Consider the following 20,847-nt stretch of genomic DNA (forward strand, 5'->3'; position numbering starts at 1 on the left):
GTCTCATCTCATTATCTCAAGCCGCTTTATCCTGTTCTACAGGGTCGCAGGCAAGCTGGAGCCTATCCCAGCTGACTACGGGCGAAAGGCGGGGTACACCCTGGACAAGTCGCCAGGTCATCACAGGGCTGACACATAGACACAGACAACCATTCACACTCACACCTACGGTCAATTTAGAGTCACCAGTTAACCTAATCTGCATGTCTTTGGACTGTGGGGGAAACCGGAGCACCCGGAGGAAACCCACGCGGACACGGGGAGAACATGCAAACTCCACACAGAAAGGCCCTCGCCGGCCCCGGGGCTCGAACCCAGGACCTTCTTGCTGTGAGGCGACAGCGCTAACCACTACACCACCGTGCCGCCCTGTGTATGACAAGTAATGAGGTAAAACAATTAAATGATGATGTGATTGTAATCAGGATTTGGTACAAAATCAGTATCCAGGAAAGGCCTAGTCTTTGGCTACGTTTACACTAGACCGTATCTGTCTCGTTTTCTTCGCGGATGCACTGTCCGTTTACATTAACCCCCCTGAAAAAGCAGGGAAACGGGAATCCGCCAGCGTCCACGTATTCAATCTAGATCGTATCAGCTCCGGTGCTGTGTAAACATTGAGAATACGCGAATACGCTGTGCTGAGCTCTAGCTGGCGTCTCATTGGACAACGTCACTGTGACATCCACCTTCCTGATTCGCTGGCGTTGGTCATGTGACGCGACTGCTGAAAAACGGCGCAGACTTCCGCCTTGTATCACCTTTCATTAAAGAGTATAAAAGTATGAAAATACTGCAAATACTGATGCAAATACTGCCCATTGTGTAGTTATGATTGTCTTTAGGCTTGCCATCCTTCCACTTGCAAGTAATAAGTGATATGCGCTGGGATCTCACACACAGCGGCTCAGTCCCGAATCGTGGCTTGTTCACTTCACTCGCGCGCTCTGTGAGCTGCGCAGGGCCGGAGTGCGCACCCTCCAGAGGGCACTCGCTGTTCAGGGCGGAGTGATTTGGAGCGCAGGATGCCTGCGGAGCCGAGCGTATCCGCGTATTGGTGTTGCTGTGTGCACGGCTAACGGTTTTAGTGTAAACGCGAATCGTTTTAAGAACGTTAATCTGATGATCCGCTGATTCGACGTAATGTAAACGTAGCCTTTGAGGAGCAAAGATGGACCGAGGATCTCCAGTTCATCAACAAATGCATGAGAAAATTATTGAAATGTTTAAAAACAATGTTCCTCAAAGAACGATAGGAAGGGATTTGGATATTTCACCCTCAAATGGTGCATAATATCTTTAAAGGATTCAAGGAATCTGGAGGAATTTCAGTGCATAAAGGGCAAGAGCACAAGCCTAAGCTGAACACCTGTGATCTCTGATCCATAAGACGGCACTGCATCAAGGACCGTCGTTTATCTATCGCTGAAATAACCACATAGGCTCTGGACCAAAGACAAAAAGGACGAACCAAACTGTTACCAAGAACCATCATTCGTCTATCGCTGATATAACCACACAGGTTCAGGATTACTTTGGAAAACCTTTGTCAAGCTCTACAATACAGAGTTACATCCACAAATACCAGTTAAACCTTTACTGTGCAAAAAGGAAGCCTTATGTTAACTGTGTTGTGGACTTCCCTGGGTTTTGAGGCATCTGGGATGGACCATCACACAGTGGAAACATGTATCGTGGTCAGACAAATCAGTATTCCAGGTCATATTTGAAAGAAATGGACACCTTGTGCTTTAGACCAAAGAAGAAAAGGACCATCCAGACTGTTACCAGCAACAAGTCCAAAAACCAGGGTCTGTCATGGTATGGGGTTGTGTCAGTGCCCTTGGCAAAGGTAACTTACACTTCTGTGATGGAGCATTAATGCAGAAAAGTACACTGAGATTTTGGAGCAACATGTGCTGCCTTCAAAACGACATCTTTTCTAGGGAGAATTCAACAAGACAATGCAAAACCACATTCTGCACATATTACAAAGGCATGGCTGTGGAAGAAGAGGGTGCCTGTCCCTTCTGTCCCCAATACAGAATGTGTGGTGAATTTTGAAATGAAAAATGTAACAATGATGACCCTGTACTGTTACACACCTTAAGACCTGTTTGCAGAAAGAATGGGACAAAATAATACCTGAAACACTTCATCACTTGGTGTCTTCAGTCCGTAAACATCTTTTAAGTGTTGTGAGAAGGAATGACATTATAAAGTGGCAAATGCTTTACCGTCCAAACTTTTTTTGAAACGTGTTGCAAGAATCAAAATTGAAATAAGTGCTGATTTAAAAAAAAAAATAAACAACAGTAAAATTCATGAGGTAAAACATCAAATAACGTGCTGTTGTATTGTTTTGGAGGCAAAGTGGCCAAGTGGTTAGAGAGCTTGACCACTAAGCGAACGGTCCCCGGTTCGAGCCTTGCCTCGGACGGTGATCTGGAGCTTGTCTCCTGTCCACCCAGCAGTGAATGGGGACCTGGTGGAAACACTGGGGAAGTTAAAGGCGGCGAGTAAAGGAACTGGCCACCCTACCTCACCATGCCGACGGCCTAGACAGAGTGTGCTCTCTAACAGGCACTCCCCAACGAACATATATGGGACTCTTTGACTTTGAATTGTTTTGAGTGTAATACAGGTCAAAGATTATTTACAAATCATTGTTTTCAGTTTTAAATTCAACTTCAACATACCGTCCCAACTTTTTCTGATTTGGGGTTGGTGTTTACCCAATTAAGATTTAAATCCAAATACAGATATACTGTAGATATTTGGGGCAATTAACAAATAGACAGATAATGGCACTGAGTTATTTCTCTCTCTCTCTCTCTCTCTCTCTCTCTCAGACAGACAAACAGACAGACACACATACACACACACACACACGCACACAAAGCTGCCCCTCAGGCAGTAGACTGGTGACAGAGACATTGATACTGTGACACGCCTCACATGCATCGACATATTGTATGAAAGAAGAGAAACAAACACACAGGATCATCTGTCAGTAAACACAATGGCATGCGCACTCTATCCCATCATCAAACAAAAGCTTTTCTTTGAGATGTTGTGTTGTGATGCCACCAAGGAAAAATGGCACATTGTGCAGGTTGAAAGAAAAGAACAATGCTTTCCTGCATAGCTGTGCACACTCGCTGATGACCTCAGTCACAGAAGCTCAGGAGAAGGACACAAGTCATTCCAGCAAGTGATTACACACATTGCACATATGTACATAATTCTAACAATGATGTACTCAAAGAGCACTTTGTTGTTTTTATCACATTGACTTTGATGGCTAATTGTGCATACTGAGTGTCATTTTTAACTAAATATTTTACTAATAGCCTAAAATCTGAATTTTTTTTTTCAACCTCCTTGCTGTCTGCATGAAAAATTAAGACCCAAACAAAAGGCATACTCACCCTGAAATTGGGTAGTTCAACAAACTCGTCTGTCTCGTTGATTGGACAACGTCTAGTCATCGCCAAAGGCACCCTGTGGCTACGCAGCCTATCAGGATTGTGGGTAAGAGACTGAGATCTCTTGACTGCAGTATTGACAGCCTGAGCAAAGCGTGACGGTGTGAATGAGATGTATGGCTTTGGTGCTGCAAAACTACGCAGCTTTTCCAGACTCAGGCCAGGAGTCGGTAAACTCGTTTGGCGTGGCAAAACTGAATGTGCTGAACCACTGAACACTTCAGTCTTTCTTGGGGAGGAAGCTGGACTAGATCTCACAATCTCTTCCTGCTTTAGTGGAGAAGTTGGTGGAGAAATGTGCTGCTTATCTGTCGCCTTTGTCTCCTCCTCCAACTGGATGGGTGGTGGCGGAGGGGGGAAAGTCTCCTGCATAAGCCCATGGAAACTCTCTCTTTGCGGGCTACCTGGAGGCTCCTTCTCCTCACTCAAACTCCTACTGCGCACCACTGCTGAGTTGACGTAACTTCCAGGTGTTCGTTTGTGCTGCGGTAAGCGGAAAGAAGCTGGTTTGGGCCTGGTGGCAGGGGGAAGTTTCTTCTCCTTGGCCTGAGGGATAAAAGTGGAGTCTGAAGGGGATTCTACAGTTGGGGAAATGGATGGAGAGAGATCACTGCCACTGCCAGACTTGCGCTCAAACCTGGTGGGAGATGCTGCTGCTGGTGATGCTGTTGCTGTAGGTTTTTGATTTAAAGACTCCACTTTCACTTCCTGAACTCCAGGCACACTGGGAGACTCAAGCGTCAGCGCCACTTCAAAGAAGCGTAGTTTATCCAAGGACCTTGGAGGCACAACGGTGTAGGTGGTCATGCCTACTTTGGGGATGTATTCACGGGTGAGTTCATTTGAGGGCTTAGGCTTAGGCTCGGTGGCAACAAGGTACTGTAAATTGCTACGTTTAGTTGCTGAGGAAATCTGTGTGGACTTTTGATTTTCAGGACTGGGAGTCTGAATGGATTTTGGGCTTTCAGGGACGTGAGTGGAGGTCCATGTCTGCATATCAAAGCTTTGAGTAGAAGGTAGGTGAATTTCTTGTGTTTGGGGATCTTCTGTCAATGTGGCCATGTCCTTTTTTGGACTCCCTAAGGTTACAGACGTACAGACGATTGACTCCGGAATGGGTATGGCCTCAGTAGAGCTGTATATCTCTGTTTCAGTTTCAGTGTGTAGTTGACTTGCACTGGTCACAGTGTAGGACAGGTTTGGCATTGTTTGTACAGCAGTTGCTGTATAACTGGGCTTAGGAGGAGCCTGTGGCTCTGCTTGCTGGGTGTGTGTGACTTTGTGTATAGAACCCTGAGTGGCATCCACTGGTGTACTGTTCTCTTCCTTCACTGCTGTAGAACTTTCAGCAGTTAAACATGCCTGTTCAGTCCTCTCATCAACACTAGCTGTACAAGAGGAGAAAAAAATAAAGTTGAGCAGTCAAACCACCTTCTAAGCACTTCACTTTAATCAGATTACTCCTAAAAATGTAGTTATTATTATGTATTGTATATGCTTTTACACATTTTACTTTATGTCTGTATGTGAGTGGTGTAAAAAAAAAAGTGGGGAAAGAGAGGAAACAACAAACCATTGTTTGTTGATTGTAACTGAGGATCGGACTCAGCCTCTGGCTGATTTTGTTTCACCTCAGAGTCTGCAGCTAGTCTGTCAAGACAAAAATCATGTGAATTTTTCGAAACCCAAACATCAATCCTACCATTTATTTTTTAAATACACCCATATTTTCTTCTCCTCAAAACTGTCGTACTTGCCATCTGTGGTCAGATCAGATGGCACTTCTTGTGGGCTCTCCCTAGGTGGAACTACACTTTCTATCTCCTGAGTTGGGGAGGCAGTTTCTGCTCTAGAGTCCAGAGAGATGTCGACAGAGAGGTTGACGCTACTGTCATCCTCTAGAAGCTCTGGTACAGCACTCAAGCTCTCAGGACTGGGGCTTACAGGGACAACAGGGGCATCCAGGATGATAGAAGACTCCTGATTCTCTGGGATCTCCTCAGGGGTTGTTGGTAACTCTGCAACATTGCATTAATATTATGACATAATAAAGCACTAAGACAAGTTTAAATCCAAATGTTCTGAAGATAGCAGGGTGAAGGTAATCGCAGCATTATTATACATAAAAGCTGACACCACTCTTCCAGATTAATACTCTTAAGACTTTAATTCAGTATGCTATCACCACCTCCACAAAGAACCCTTAGTTCTTTTATAATCTGCATGATCCAACATAATAAGAGTCAAAAATAGTCACAGATTCAGACACTCTGCTTATAGAAGAACTTTGCACATACTGGTTTCAATCCGATTGGCTTGGCAGCGCAGTGGTGTAGTGGTTAGCACCGTTGCCTCACAGCAAGAACGTTCTGGGTTTGAGCCCAGTGGCTGACAGGGGCCTTTCTGTGTGGAGTTTGTATGGGTTTCCTCTGGGTGCTCCAGTTTCCCCCACAGTCCAAGGACATGTGGTTAGGTTACCATGGGGCAGCCTTGGGCTGAAGTGCCCTTGAGCAAGGCACCAAACCAACAACTGCTCCCTGGGCACTGTAGCATAACTGCCCACTGCTCTGGGTGTGTGTGTGTGCGCTCATTACTCACTTTTCTGATTTCATTGTTTCTTTTCTGAGCCTTGGCTCCTCTTTAGGTTTCTTCTTTATGCTTCCAGGCACTTAACCTGATCATTAAAAGTGCATGAAAAGCTGCTTTCAGTTGAAACCGAGACAAGTACTAGACAAGTACTGCCTTTACTCCAGGTTGCATATAGGTTATTATTCTATCCACATTGACTGGATATGAGCAATCGCACGCTCTGATTGGCTACTTTACTACTCGGCTATCAGCTCATATACCATGAGTAGAGAAAAACAAAATGGCGGTGCGTGTTGCTGAACTAACTGAGGACGAAATAAAAACTCTACTCGAAAACAAAACCCAAAAAAATACAAAAAAAGTGCAACAAAATATGGAATAAAAGTATTTCATGGGGCAGCACGGTGGTGTAGTGGTTAGCGCTGTCGCCTCACAGCAAGAAGGTCTGGGTTCGAGCCCCGTGGCCGGCGAGGGCCTTTCTGTGCGGAGTTTGCATGTTCTCCCCGTGTCCACGTGGGTTTCCTCCGGGTGCTCCAGTTTCCCCCACAGTCCAAAGACATGTAGGTTAGGTTAACTGGTGGCTCTAAATTGACCGTAGGTGTGAATGTGAGTGTGAATGGTTGTCTGTGTCTATGTGTCAGCCCTGTGATGACCTGGCAACTTGTCCAGGGTGTACCCCGCCTTTCGTCCGTAGTCAGCTGCGATAGGCTCCAGCTTGCCCGCGACCCTGTAGAACAGGATAAAGCGGCTAGAGATAATGAGATGAGATGAGTATTTCATGGTAAGAACGTATCTTTTTTTATTTTTCAAGAATTATTATTATAGCATTTTTCACAAATTGCTAGTCATTTCGCCGGTTTGTTTACATTCTAAGCGGAAATGATTTTGTCAGACGTTTTGTATAAAGTTTTTATTTATCGAATTTGCAAAAAATAAAAATGCTCTGTTTCTCAAAATCCAGTGAATGTGGATAGAATAAAACAGTTATTCCACTCAATCTCATCGTACTGTGCATGGCTTATAGCCAACTCAGCACTCTGTGTCTCACCAGCTATTAGCTCATGTACGACTCAATTTCGTGGAATAACTGTTAGTAGTTTGTTTATTAACTTTGGATCTTTGTCTCATAACTGCTTTTCTATCTGCTTCATTTTCACAGTAGGCTCAGTGGCCATTTAAAGCATGTGTTAATAAAGAGATTCATATTCTGCTCGTAAGCGGTGCCCAGGAGCATCTTACATAACAGGCTGATGGGAGTAGTATTAGTGTGCGAGTGGAGCAGCCAGGCTAGAGTGCTGTTGTGCCACACAGTTCTTCAGAGTGAGTGGATCGCTCTTAATTAAGACATCTCACTTCCCTGCGCCAGCCGCTGCATTCAGCACTTCAAGGGCTGTCGCTGGGGACTGGAGTGCAGAAGCTGTATTCAAAGAGAGAGCTTCTCTCTGCAGAGCGCTCTGTGATCTCTCACTCTCTCTTTCTGGAGTTGTCGAGTGCCATGGATAAAGATAGCGGCAATCATTAAAAAAAAAAATCCTTTTTTTCTAACTCTGTTTTATTTTTTTTCCTTTTTTCTTTTCCATGCTCTTGATTTTTTTTCTATCATTTCACTATCCATGTATCTTAATCTCCTTTTTTGTCTATACTTCTTGTTTTCACTCCATCCCCCTCCATTTTTCATCGCCTTTCTCCATGCCTCCCTCTCCTCCTCTGTGAAGCTGATTATTGCTGTCAGCAGGGGAACAAGACAATGCTGGAGACACAAGCACTCAGAGACGATTCCAAACTTTGCCAAGGCTTTATTATTGAGCCTTCAAAATCTACTGCTGAAATACTGTAAGGCGTATCAAATTCTAATATACTGGCAAAAGGATATTAAAAATGCAGCACACAAACACAAAAAGTGCAAACTGATGGGTAAAACGTTGTATTGCAGGCAGAAAGTTGCAACAGAATTTGAAAGACGGATGGAGAAGAAAGCAAACTCAGTGAAGTTTCTCTCTTGTCTCAAGTGGCTGCTTTTTTGTGGTTATGAACGACAAGCTGAGTCTGTCTGCAGGTTCACATCCCTGATTAGAGCGCAGTTACTCCCTAAAAGCTAGGCCCCACTTCAGCCCTGTAGTCACTTTTTTATTGAAAGACTTGCTATGACATCTAAGCAAAACAATGCATTTTTATAAGAGCTTCTGGGCCCTGGGTATTCAAGACGTTTTAAAAAGTTTAACATTCATGGATACAGTGAAAGCTCTTGTTAAGCTACCTCTCTCGATGACGCACAGTTGTGGTTTATTAAATGTCGGGAGAGGACAGAGTACACTTTTTCCTCACACATATAGTCTGTCATACTATTGTGGTGCATCTAGGTGTATTGATTAGTACCCAAGTATAGTTCCTCCCATTAAATATCCCATCCACAGTTTAACTGCATTACTAACTACTAACTGTATTAGTAGTCAGCTTGTGAAAGCTTGCAGTACAGTCTTTCAGAGAAGCCTCCAAACACATGAGCCTGGCCAACCATCACCAACAAAGACAACAGAGACACAATGCATTCTGAAGCAGCAAAATCTCATCTCATCATCTCTAGCCGCTTTATCCTGTTCTACAGGGTCGCAGGCAAGCTGGAGCCTATCCCAGCTGACTACGGGCGAAAGGCGGGGTACACCCTGGACAAGTCGCCAGGTCATCACAGGGCTGACACATAGACACAGACAACCATTCACACTCACATTCACACCTACGGTCAATTTAGAGCCACCAGTTAACCTAACCTGCATGTCTTTGGACTGTGGGGGAAACCGGAGCACCCAGAGGAAACCCACGCAGACACGGGGAGAACATGCAAACTCCACACAGAAAGGCCCTCGCCGGCCACGGGGCTCGAACCCAGACCTTCTTGCTGTGAGGCGACAGCGCTAACCACTACACCACCGTGCCACCCAAGCAGCAAAATACAACCTGTAAATAAATTCAGATTATTAATATAATTTTTTCCTGCTAGCAATATGTGACATCTTGAACTGTCTTTCAGCTGCTCAGGACTGTTTATAACTGAGACCTGCACTCAAGTGGCTATGCAGGTATATATATATATAAATAAAACAGTTATTCCATGAAATCGAGTCGTACATGAGCTGATAGCTGATGAGGCACATAGTGCTGAGTCGGCTATAAGCCATGTACAACGATATTGAGTGGAATAACTGTTTTATTCTATCCACATTCACTGGATTTTGAGAAACAGAGCATTTTTTATTTGTATTTTTTGCAAATCCGATAAATAAAAACTTTATACGAAACGTCTGACAAAATCATTTCTGCTTAGAATGTAAACAAACCGGCGAAATTAACATAACAATTTGTGAAAAATGCTATAATAATAATTCTTGAAAAATAAAAAAGATACGTTCCTACCGTCAAATACTTTTATTCCATATTTTGTTGCTTTTTTTAAAAATATTTTCTGGGGTTTGTTTTCAAGTAGAGTTTTTATTTTGTCCTCGGTTGGTTCAGCAACACGCTCTGCCATTTTGTTTTTCTCTATTCACGTTATATGAGCTGATAGCCTAGTAGTAAAGTAGCCAATCAGAGTGTGCAATTGCTCATATCCAGTTATTGTGGATAGAATAATTACAATTTCACTAAAACTATATCACGATTGGAGGACTTTATTATTTAAATATGAAACTATAGAAATGTGGCTTTTGGGCTAGATTTAAAAAAAAAATCTAAACAATGTAATTGAAAAATTATTTATTTATTTAGGATAGCTGCTTGATTGAAAAAATCTCAGTGAGCTGCATGTTGAGGAACTGTACATTTAATGAATTTTAGTGAAGCTTGAAGACTGCAATTTTGTGACTTAAAGTAAGACTGCCTTTTGATTTCATAAAATCGGTGAAATTTAGTTCCCTCTGAAATTTGGTCATTACGATATATGTTTATTTCTGTAATATCTCACAAAGTATCAGGCCATTATGTGGCTGGGAAGTTATTTAATTTGAGGGGATTATTTCCCGAGCAAATCATGTGCACGAAATCATTCACTTCGCACAGTCAAGCAGACAGAGGAAGTCCGTGTGCGCATGCGCAGGTTTACCTTTGACCGTGCACTGACAGTTACATCATTCTGTCGCTAAACGAACAGCTGATCACACCGAGGTGCTCGCTGACCGCCGATATTTATTAGTTTGGTTCTGCGTTCCCTTTCCTTTGCAACATAACATTCTGGGCGGCATGGTGGTGTAGTGGTTAGCACGGTCGCCTGACAGCAAGAAGGTTCTGGGTTCGAACCCAGCAGCTGGCAAGGGCCTTTCTGTGTGGAGTTTGCATGTTCTCATGGTCTGCGTGGGTTTCCTCTGGGTGCTCTGTTTTCCCCCGCAATCCAAAGACATGCAGTTAGGTTGATGTGGGGCGGCCTTGGGCTGAGGTGCCCTTGAGCAAGGTACCTGACCCCTGACTGCTCCCCGGGTGCTCTGGTGTGGCTGCCCACTGCTCTGAGTGTGTGTGTTCACTGCTTCAGATGGGTTAAATGCAGAGGATGAATTTCACTGTGCTTGAAGTGTGCATGTTACAAATAAAGGTTTCTTCTTTTCTTCTCGCTTTCCATTACTGTAGTCCGTCTTTCATGTTTCATTCGCACACTCACGTCCTCCATTTTTCTCTCCTGTTTCAAATTTGTATCCCACAATAACAAACAGGGAAAGCCCACCACATGATGCATGACATAGTATCTTGAATTGGGTCATGTTGAAGCAGGAAAAAATAGCGGAAAATTTAAGGCTACATCTAAATTCATTAATTGCTCTATTTAAAAAAAACTAATAAAATTGGAAGTCTGTGATTCGAATTCAGTAGCTTTCGGTTCACTAAACAAAAATAACTGGGTGTCAGGGAAAATTATTTTTATGACGTACACTTGAAAAATCTGAAAGGCAGTCTACCTTTAAGACAAAAATCATAAAAAATGCTAAATAATTGTTTTGACAAGCATGTGAAAAAATAATAAAACTACTAATTATAATGTCAATATAAATTTTTATGTTAAAGTATAATTACAGTTAGTAATGGAAATAAAATTGAATAAAATACAATTAAATAAAAATTAAATAATGATAAACATTTTTGTGGTGGTGCCAGTTTCAAGAGTCTGACAGGTTGATTGACAGACTGAGTCTGAGGTTCTGAGACTATAACACAGAGGATGAGATATGGATTATGACTGTAAGTCAGGGGTGCCATGTGTGTGTGTGTGTGTGTGTGGGGGGGGGGGGGGGGGGGGGGGGGGGGGGGGCGCTATTCTAAGGGCCCAGCATTGACAGAGGACCCTCAGAAGAAAATATTACTATTATTATCATGTGTAAGTTACTTTAATAAACAAATATTTTTAATAATTTTGTCTCTTAAAATGAGCAAATCCAACAACCTCCTGGTTTGGTTTTCCATTTTCCGCAAAATTATTAGAATAGATAGTCTTTATATTTCACCCCCTCTCCTTATTCATTACATGGTGGAGCCTTGTGTAGGTGGAGCCAGAGCGTGACACTACGTTAGGTTTGTTGCTTTCCAATCCAGCACTAACGTTAGCTGCACACAGCGGAAGCAGAATTGACGGTGAATCCTCAGTAGATTGACACCATCATGAAGAAGTTGGGTGACTAGAAACGTAAAGGGGGGGTGCAATATTATATTCTTTCATAGGGCCCAAAATTTCTAGCAGCGCCCCAGGTTGGAGTCTTTATTTTTGCCAACATCTCTCTTATCTGTTGGTCATATAGCCTACTGTACATCACACAAACATCGAGGCCTATAAATAAAACAGACTATGTCCCCTCCCACTCCCAACAACAAGCCACACCCCTCCAACAGAATAGTGACAATAGAGAAAGGCCTGATGAAATAAACTAAATCACTTAGCAGCCCTTTAAAGATTAAAATAAATAAGCACCAGGTTACAAGATTGCTAAAACGATGATAAAGACTGTTATAATTCCGTAGTTACACTACCGTTCAAAAGTTTGGGGTCACTTTGAAATTTCCTTATTTTTGAAAGAAAAGCACTGTTGTTTTCAATGAAGATCACTTTAAACTAATCAGAAATACACTCTATACATTGCTAATGTGGTAAATGACTATTCTAGCTGCAAATGTCTGGTTTTTGGTGCAATATCTCCATAGGTGTATAGAGGCCCATTTCCAGCAACTCTCACTCCAGTGTTCTAATGGTACAATGTGTTTGCTCATTGCCTCAGAAGGCTAATGGATGATTAGAAAACCCTTGTACAATCATGTTAGCACAGCTGAAAACAGTTTCGCTCTTTAGAGAAGCTATAAAACTGACCTTCCTTTGAGCAGATTGAGTTTCTGGAGCATCACATTTGTGGGGTCGATTAAATGCTCAAAATGGCCAGAAAAATGTCTTGACTATATTTTCTATTCATTTTACAACTTATGGTGGTAAATAAAAGTGTGACTTTTCATGGAAAACACAAAACTGTCTGGGTGACCCCAAACTTTTGAACGGTAGTGTAAAACACAGACTAATGTATAAACTATACAAGCAATGAAAGAAAAGTATCCACACAAAAAAATAATACGGCAAAGATACTGTCTGGGGAAAAAATACAGACACTGACATGAACATATAATTAGAATCTAATTAAACAACAGACCAGACAGACAGAGAGAGAGAGAGAGAGAGAGAGAGAGAGAGAGAGAGAGAGAGAGACGCCACGACATGAGGTTGAGGAGCAACAGCAAGCAAAGAAGAAAGAAATGCCTGTCTGTCATACGCCCCCTTCTGGGCAGTCTGTAAAGTCAAGTGCATTAACTGCTTTGAGCAAAAGAGGAAGGAAAACAGTCATGAACAAAAAAATAGTCTATACATCTTCCTCTCATCTCATCTCATCTCATCTCATCTCATCTCATCTCATCTCATTATCTCTAGCTGCTTTATCCTGTTCTACAGGGTCGCGGGCAAGCTGGAGCCTATCCCAGCTGACTACGGGCGAAAGGCGGGGTACACCCTGGACAAGTCGCCAGGTCATCACAGGGCTGACACATAGACACAGACAACCATTCACACTCACATTCACACCTACGGTCAATTTAGAGTCACCAGTTAACCTAACCTGCATGTCTTTGGACTGTGGGGGAAACCGGAGCACCCGGAGGAAACCCACGTGGACACGGGGAGAACATGCAAACTCTGCACAGAAAGGCCCTCGTCAGCCACTGGGCTCGAACCCGGACCTTCTTGCTGTGAGGCGACAGCGCTAACCACTACACCACTGTGCCGCCCCCCATCTTCCTTTCATGAAACAAAATTATAAATCTAATAATAAATGATTAGTTGGAAAAACAGACACAGACTGCCTCTTGGAGTGTAAAATAACATGGGTGATAATGATCTAAAGCCTATTACTGAAATACACAATAAACAGAACAAACCCAAAATAAATAATGTACTATTCTTTAGTAATGTATTAAATCTTGCCATGAGCAACAAGATTCCACAGGAGGGCCCAAGTTACCACTAAATACCACAAAATATTACTGTTAATCCCCCAAATATATTAAATTACAATAAATATAGACTTCATAGATGAAATATGTTTATAGCTTTCATAACGCGGCACAGTGCTGCAGTGGTTAGCGCTGTCGCCTCACAGCAAGAAGGTTCTGGGTTCGAGCTCAGCAGCTGATGGGGGCCTTTCTGTGTGGAGTGTGCATGTTCTCCCCGTGTCTGCGTGGGTTTCCTGCAGGTGCTATAGTTTCCCTCACAGTTCAAAGACATGCAGTTAGGCTAACTGGCTACTCTAAATTGCCCATAGGTGTGAATGTGAGTGTGAGTGCGCAGAAAGGAACCGGCCACCAGTTCTGCAGTTCTGGCCAAGTCAACCAAACATGGTTCGCCTCAAGCCTGGATTGGTTTCGGCAGATTTCATAAGTCATAGATTAAAGCCTGTGGCAAAGAGCATCTATCCATCCATCCATCCATTATCTGTAGCTGCTTATTCTGTTCTACAGGGTCGCAAGCAAGCTGGAGCCTATCCCAGCTGACTATGGGCGAGAGGCGGGGTACACCCTGGACAAGTCGCCAGGTCATCACAGGGCTGACACAGAGACAAACAACCATTCACACTCACATTCACACCTACGGTCAATTTAGAGCCACCAATTAACCTAACCTGCATGTCTTTGGATTGTGGGGGAAACCGGAGCACCCGGAGGAAACCCACGCAGACACGGGAAGAACATGCAAACTCCACACAGAAAGGCCCTCGCCAGCCACGGGGCTCGAACCCGGACCTTCTTGCTGTGAGGCAACAGTGCTAACCACTACACCACCGTACCGCCCGTGGCAGAGAGCAATAATTAAAATTTGATTATGTAATTTTTCAAGACATTTTAAGAAATCCTGTGTTTGCGGACATGCTCCACTTCACTATATGTATTTAATTATAATCTTTGGAATCTACTGACTGAGATTATACCACAGCGCTGTTGAATTGTTTGCTCTGATTGGTCGCATGGTCTCCATTACTTTTTCTATAACAGCACAGTTCAGACAGCAGCTCTGGCTCTAAGGTTTATATTAATGTGTTCATTCAAATACTTCATTTTTCTACAGTAACACCTAATTCACAGAGACGTGAATAGTGAATGCTCTCCATGAACAGATGTGTGGAATTGTTGATACGGTGCAGTTTTCTGTTAGTAGATGTGTATTTAACACAGTCAATATTTTGCAACAGTCAGAGTTAAAGCTGTAACTTTTTCCATACATCGGAAAGTCTTCAGGACAGGGGAGTTTGTGGTTTGCGATTTCTCAGTATGACTTTAATTTTTGTCTTATTAACTTCAGGAGAAAGAAAAAAGAGAGACTGGTGGGGGAACAAGCGTGGTAACAGAAACTGACTTGTTTCACAGATGTTCTGCAGCATAAACATAACTATAAACAGATAAAATGTCATTCTGTCCTAAGTTTTAAAAAAGGTTAGTGTTGTCTACTTGCTATGGGATCAAGGGAATAAAACACTTTGGCAGCTGCTGTTACTGGAAAATAATCCCACCACATAATCCCATCACTGATTATTTTCCTATAACAGCACACATCACTGGGCGGCACAGTGGTGTAGTGGTTAGCGCTGTCGCCTCACAGCAAGAAGGTCCTGTGTTCGAGCCCCGGGGCCGGCGAGGGCCTTTCTGTGTGGAGTTTGCATGTTCTCCCCGTGTCCGCGTGGGTTTCCTCCGGGTGCTCCGGTTTCCCCCACAGTCCAAAGACATGCAGGTTAGGTTAACTGGTGACTCTAAATTGACCGTAGGTGTGAATGTGAGTGTGAATGGTTGTCTGTGTCTATGTGTCAGCCCTGTGATGACCTGGCGACTTGTCCAGGGTGTACCCCGCCTTTCGCCCGTAGTCAGCTGGGATAGGCTCCAGCTTGCCTGCGACCATGTAAAAGGATAAAGCGGCTAGAGATAATGAGATGAGATGAGCACACATCGCTTTTTTTTTTTTACTCCTTAGCTTAAATTATTGCAGTCAGCTCATCAATCCACCTTGTGTCACAGGTTTAATGAGATTCACACACTACACAAAGGTGTACTGTACAAAGGTGTGATTAAAACCTTACAGTGGTGCTTGAAAGTTTGTGAACCCTTTAGAATTTTCTATATTTCTGCATAAATATGACCTAAAACATCATCAGATTTTCACACAAGTCCTAAAAGTAGATAAAGTGAATCCAGTTAAACAAATGAGACAAAAATATTATACTTGGTCATTTATTTATTGAGGAAAATGATCCAATATTACATATCTGTGAGTAGCAAAAGTAGGTGAACCTTTGCTTTCAGTATCTGGTGTGACCCCCTTGTGCAGCAATAACTGCAACTAAACGTTTCCGGTAACTGCTGATCAGTCCTGCACACCGGCTTGGAGGAATTTTAGCCCATTCCTCTGTACAGAACAGCTTCAACTCTGGGATGTTGGTGGGTTTCCTCACATGAACTGCTCGCTTCAGGTCCTTCCACAACATCTCCATTGGATTTAGGTCAGGACTTTGACTTGGCCATTCCAAAACATTAACTTTATTCTTCTTTTACCATTCTTTGGTAGAACAACTTGTGTGCTTAGGGTCGTTGTCTTGCTGCATGACCCACATTCTCTTGAGATTCAGTTCATGGACAGATGTCCTGACATTTTCCTTTAGAATTCGCTGGTATAATTCAGAATTCATTGCTCCATCAATAATGGCAAGCCGTCCTGGCCCAGATGCAGCAAAACAGGCCCAAACCATGATACTACCTCCACCATGTTTCACAGGTGAGATAAGGTTCTTATGCTGGAATGCAGGGTTTTCCTTTCTCCAAACATAACACTTCTTATTTAAACCAAAAAGTTCTATTTTGGTCTCATCCGTCCACAAAACATTTTTCCAACAGCCTTCTGGCTTGTCCATGTGATCTTTAGCAAACTGCAGACAAGCAGCAATGTTCTTTTTGGAGAGCAGTGGCTTTCTCCTTGCAACCCTGCCATGCACACCACTGTTGTTCAGTGTTCTCCTGATGGTGGACTCATGAACATTAGCATTAGCGAATGTGAGAGAGGCCTTCAGTTGCTTAGAAGTTACCCTGGGGTCCTTTGTCACCTCGCTGACTATTACACGCCTTGCTCTTGGAGTGATCTTTGTTGGTCGACCACTCCTGGGGAGGGTAACAATGGTCTTGAATTTCCTCCATTTATACACAATCTGTCTGACTGTGGATTGGTGGAGTCCAAACTCTTTAGAGATGGTTTTGTAACCTTTTCCAGCCTGATGAGCATCACAACACTTTTTCTGAGGTCCTCAGAAATCTCCTTTGTTCGTGCCATGATACACTTCCACAAACATGTGTTATGAAGATCAGACTTTGATAGATCCCTGTTCTTTCAATAAAACAGGGTGCCCACTCACACCTGATTGTCATCCCATTGATTGAAAACACCTGACTCTAATATTTCACCTTCAAATTAACTGCTAATCCTAGAGGTTCACATACTTTTGCCACTCACAGATATGTAATATTGGATCATTTTCTTCCATAAATAAATGACCAAGTATAATATTTTTGTCTCATTTGTTTAACTGGGTTCTCTTTATCTACTTTTAGGACTTGTGTGAAAATCTGATAAATGTTTTAGGTCACATTTATGCAGAAATATAGAAAATTCTAAAGGGTTCACAAACTTTCAAGCACCACTGTATATCGAATGATACTTTACCTATTTTCGTGGCTAGAAATCACAAACTATTAAATACAGTGTTTAACACTCCATTTTTTTTCCTTCTCATACCATTCTACAACAACTTCTAACTAATACAAGAAAAAGGCAAAGGATATTGTGTGAAAAGAACTCTGTCCCACTGTTTAAAACGTTGCCTCTGCTAAGGGTTTGATGAGAAGTGACGCTGTTTTAGTGGAAAATAAGATGGAAAAGGCTGTGTTATTCACAGCCATTCACTACAACACTGTAGTTCAGTTTAGTTTTTTTATTATTTTTTTAAATTATTTTTATTTTTTAAACTAACATCACTGAAGTCGAGCCATTTCTGTGCCCGAGTGCCAGAGAGAAATGCCATGGCTCATGTCGTACACATTATAAATCTACAGCTTGACCCAGCTGCTGTGCCTGTTTTGAATGTGTGTGTGTGTGTGTGTGTGTGTGTGTGTGTGTGTGTGTGTGTGTGTGTGTGCGCCAAGCACTCAGATGCACACATTCAAATATAGTGCAAAAGCTATTCTACTACAGTCATATTCCAGCCCCATGGCCTTATCATGCTGGGATTAAATAACTTCTAAGGGCCTCTGCATGCTCTTGCGACAAGGCCTTCGCAGACAGCTTTTCGCAGACAGTTGTAATTTATCGTTGAGCGGGGAGTAATAGGCGTGCGCGATGTTATTCGCCGCCACAACGCAAGGGGGCGCGAAGTCGCGAAATCGCTAGGAGTAGTTGGTGGGTGTGGTTAATGGAGTGTTTATCCTCCAGTTACTTATAATGACTAGAACTGGAGTCGTATAGATGTACGTACTTCCTCACTTCCTCGATCAACCGCTCTTCGTGCTGCTCCATCTTCGCTCGTGTTTTTAAAAATGGCGGTAGTGAAAACAAAACAAACCGGGAAAGTAGGGAAGGGGAAGTGCGTGTACAGCGGACGTAGAGTGGACCTGGAGTGGACCAATCAGAGCCCTCTTGTCTGCGACGCCGTCTGCGAGGACTGCGCTGTCAGCATAAATTGGCCTTAACACTTTATCGAAAAGCAGAAACAAAACAGCCGAGTTCTCAGAAACACACAATCTTAGAATAGAGCTGTAATCTCATAATTGGACCACTAGGAGGCAGAATGTATACAAAATTGAGCCTTTACAAACCGTCAAAGATCTCATTCACTGTCTTGCTGTGTTTACATGCAAGACAAAGTACAGCTGTTTATCTCTGTCCAAGTGAGAACCACAAAACTGCTTACAGACTAGTTAGAGCCCATCAAAAAAGCTGATTAAATATCAAATGTATGATATCTATATAACAACAAAATAAATATGTTTTTACAGATTATCAACGTTTCCATTTTGACTGAAAGGATGTTTACAACACGGCTACAGACCACCAGTCAGGGTACGGCAACAGCTGGAGAAACACGAGTGGTGATGAACGGTTCTAAGTCTATCTTTAATAAATGTCTCAGTGTTTACTTGCTGCCAGAGGCTGCAGACTGACCTGTTAGAGTTGTATCCTGTGTTTTTTCATCATGCGTCACTGAGGGGATGCTGGGGGAGGTAGGGGGTGGTGGAGCCTTCCTTTTACTCCTCTTTAGAGACGACTCGGTAGATAAACTTCGAGTCAGAGGTGCCGCAACCTTCACAATCCAGAGAAGTTACATCAGCAACTGACTGCTTTCACTCAACATAATATAAGCTAAAATGCTCTGAATTTTGTGATCATTTTATCTAAGTGTTCATTTAAATTAAATTGAAATTAAATTCTGAAAATGACAAACGTGGAGCCGAAGACCATAGCACACACCTTAATAGTATTATTATTATTAACAAACAGCTCAGGGTTTGCTCTCATGTTAAACGTAAATCTAAAGAAAAGAGTAACATAAGCCTTGCATACCTGGTTGTCATCAGGATGACTGCTTGTTTGAGAGTTGCTGTGCTGATGGCTGAGGTCAGAGGGATTCATGTGTGGGGGTAGAGGAGCCCGTCTCTTCTTCGGTGTGTCAGACGGCATAGTGTTCGAGTCGTATTTTGAGGACTGTATGCTGAGTGAACTCATGCTCGCAGGTCTTGATTTCCTGTTGGTTGGGGATGCTGGCGCACTCACAGTTGATACCTTTAAAAAGAGACAAAACAGCAACAGTTTCCTGATCATTCACAGCCTTGTGCCTTGAATAGCAGGAACTCTTAAGATCACTTTCTAGTCAGCAAAAGTCTGAATTTGGGTACAAGGACAAGCATGACTACTGACCAATGGAAAAGCTCAGGGCTTGTCCATGCAAAGTTTAAAGAGCATCCAAAACAAATATTTACTCCATCAGCCCTGAACTGCCTGTGCAATGGCAAACAAATTAGGTTTGTAAAAGAATTATTGGAAGCTGCGTTCTCTCCACAGACTCCTAAATATTCAGGAACAATAACCAAGACAATGTTTTAAAGTATTTAAATGATAACCTTTTTACTGCCTTCTGATGTGGAACTGTTCTAAATCAGCACCCACCTGATCGGGTTTCTTCTTACTTCCTCGTCTGAACATGCCAAACAGTCCTTTATTTTCTTTTTCTTTCTGGAGTTTGTCCTTGCCAGGTTGAAAAACATCTGTTTGGCAAATTCAAGTTTTTAATAATGGGATTAGAAATATAATATACAAGTTTTTTTTTTTAAATGGAAAAAAATGGCTGCACAATATCAAAACATCAAATAATGTCATAATATCAAAATATTGTATATCAAATCAATCAATTTGTATTATCAATATTTCATCTCATTATCTCTAGCTGCTTTATCCTGTTCTACAGGGTCGCAGGCAAGCTGAAGCCTATCCCAGCTGACTACGGGCAAAAGGCGGGGTACACCCTGGACAAGTCGCCAGGTCATCGCAGGGCTGACACATAGACACAGACAACCATTCATACTCACATTCACACCTACGGTCAATTTAGAGTCACCAGTTAACCTAACCTGCATGTCTTTGGACTGTGGAGGAAACCGGAGCACCCGGAGGAAACCCACGCGGACACGGGGAGAACATGCAAACTCCGCACAGAAAGGCCCTCGCCGGCCACGGGGCTTGAACCCGGACCTTCTTGCTGTGAGGCGACAGCGCTAACCACTACACCACCGTGCCGCCATTATCAATATCAATATATCAAAAAATGTCACAATATCAAAAAATGTCTGAACAATATCAAAACACAATATTCTTTTTCATTTTTATGAAAATATTGCAAATGACTACATTATTAGAGCATGATGGGACCTAATCTCAGATCCTCCTGATGACTGTTTCTTTGCGCATTTTGATCAATTGTGCCATCCATATAATACAATCAAATGCAAATAATATGAAGCCAGAGCAGATAATCGAGGTCACATCAAGAGTTAAATGATATGTTTTACTATACTGCATGATACACACCATTCAAAAGTTTGGGGTCACCCAGACAATTTTGTGTTTTCCATGAAAAGTCACACTTTTATTTACCACCATAAGTTGTAAAATGAATAGAAA

The 20,847-nt window shown here is 42.6% G+C and overlaps 1 protein-coding gene across 2 annotated transcripts in view; it reads right to left on the bottom strand.

Moving 5' to 3' along the window:
* The window catches only part of cobll1b (cordon-bleu WH2 repeat protein-like 1b), a 101,736-nt gene that overhangs the window by 6,388 nt on the left and 74,501 nt on the right, over positions 1-20,847 (bottom strand). For both annotated transcript variants that reach the window (XM_060930130.1, XM_060930131.1), the window contains 6 exons: positions 19,837-19,934; positions 19,234-19,452; positions 18,835-18,973; positions 5,242-5,506; positions 5,062-5,138; positions 3,432-4,876 (listed from right to left, as the gene is read on the bottom strand). In XM_060930130.1, the coding sequence (XP_060786113.1) occupies positions 3,432-4,876; positions 5,062-5,138; positions 5,242-5,506; positions 18,835-18,973; positions 19,234-19,452; positions 19,837-19,934 (2,243 nt within the window). The remainder of the gene's footprint in view (positions 1-3,431; positions 4,877-5,061; positions 5,139-5,241; positions 5,507-18,834; positions 18,974-19,233; positions 19,453-19,836; positions 19,935-20,847) is intronic.

The sequence above is a fragment of the Neoarius graeffei genome, chromosome 9, assembly GCF_027579695.1.
Source record: "Neoarius graeffei isolate fNeoGra1 chromosome 9, fNeoGra1.pri, whole genome shotgun sequence".
NCBI lineage: Eukaryota > Metazoa > Chordata > Actinopteri > Siluriformes > Ariidae > Neoarius > Neoarius graeffei.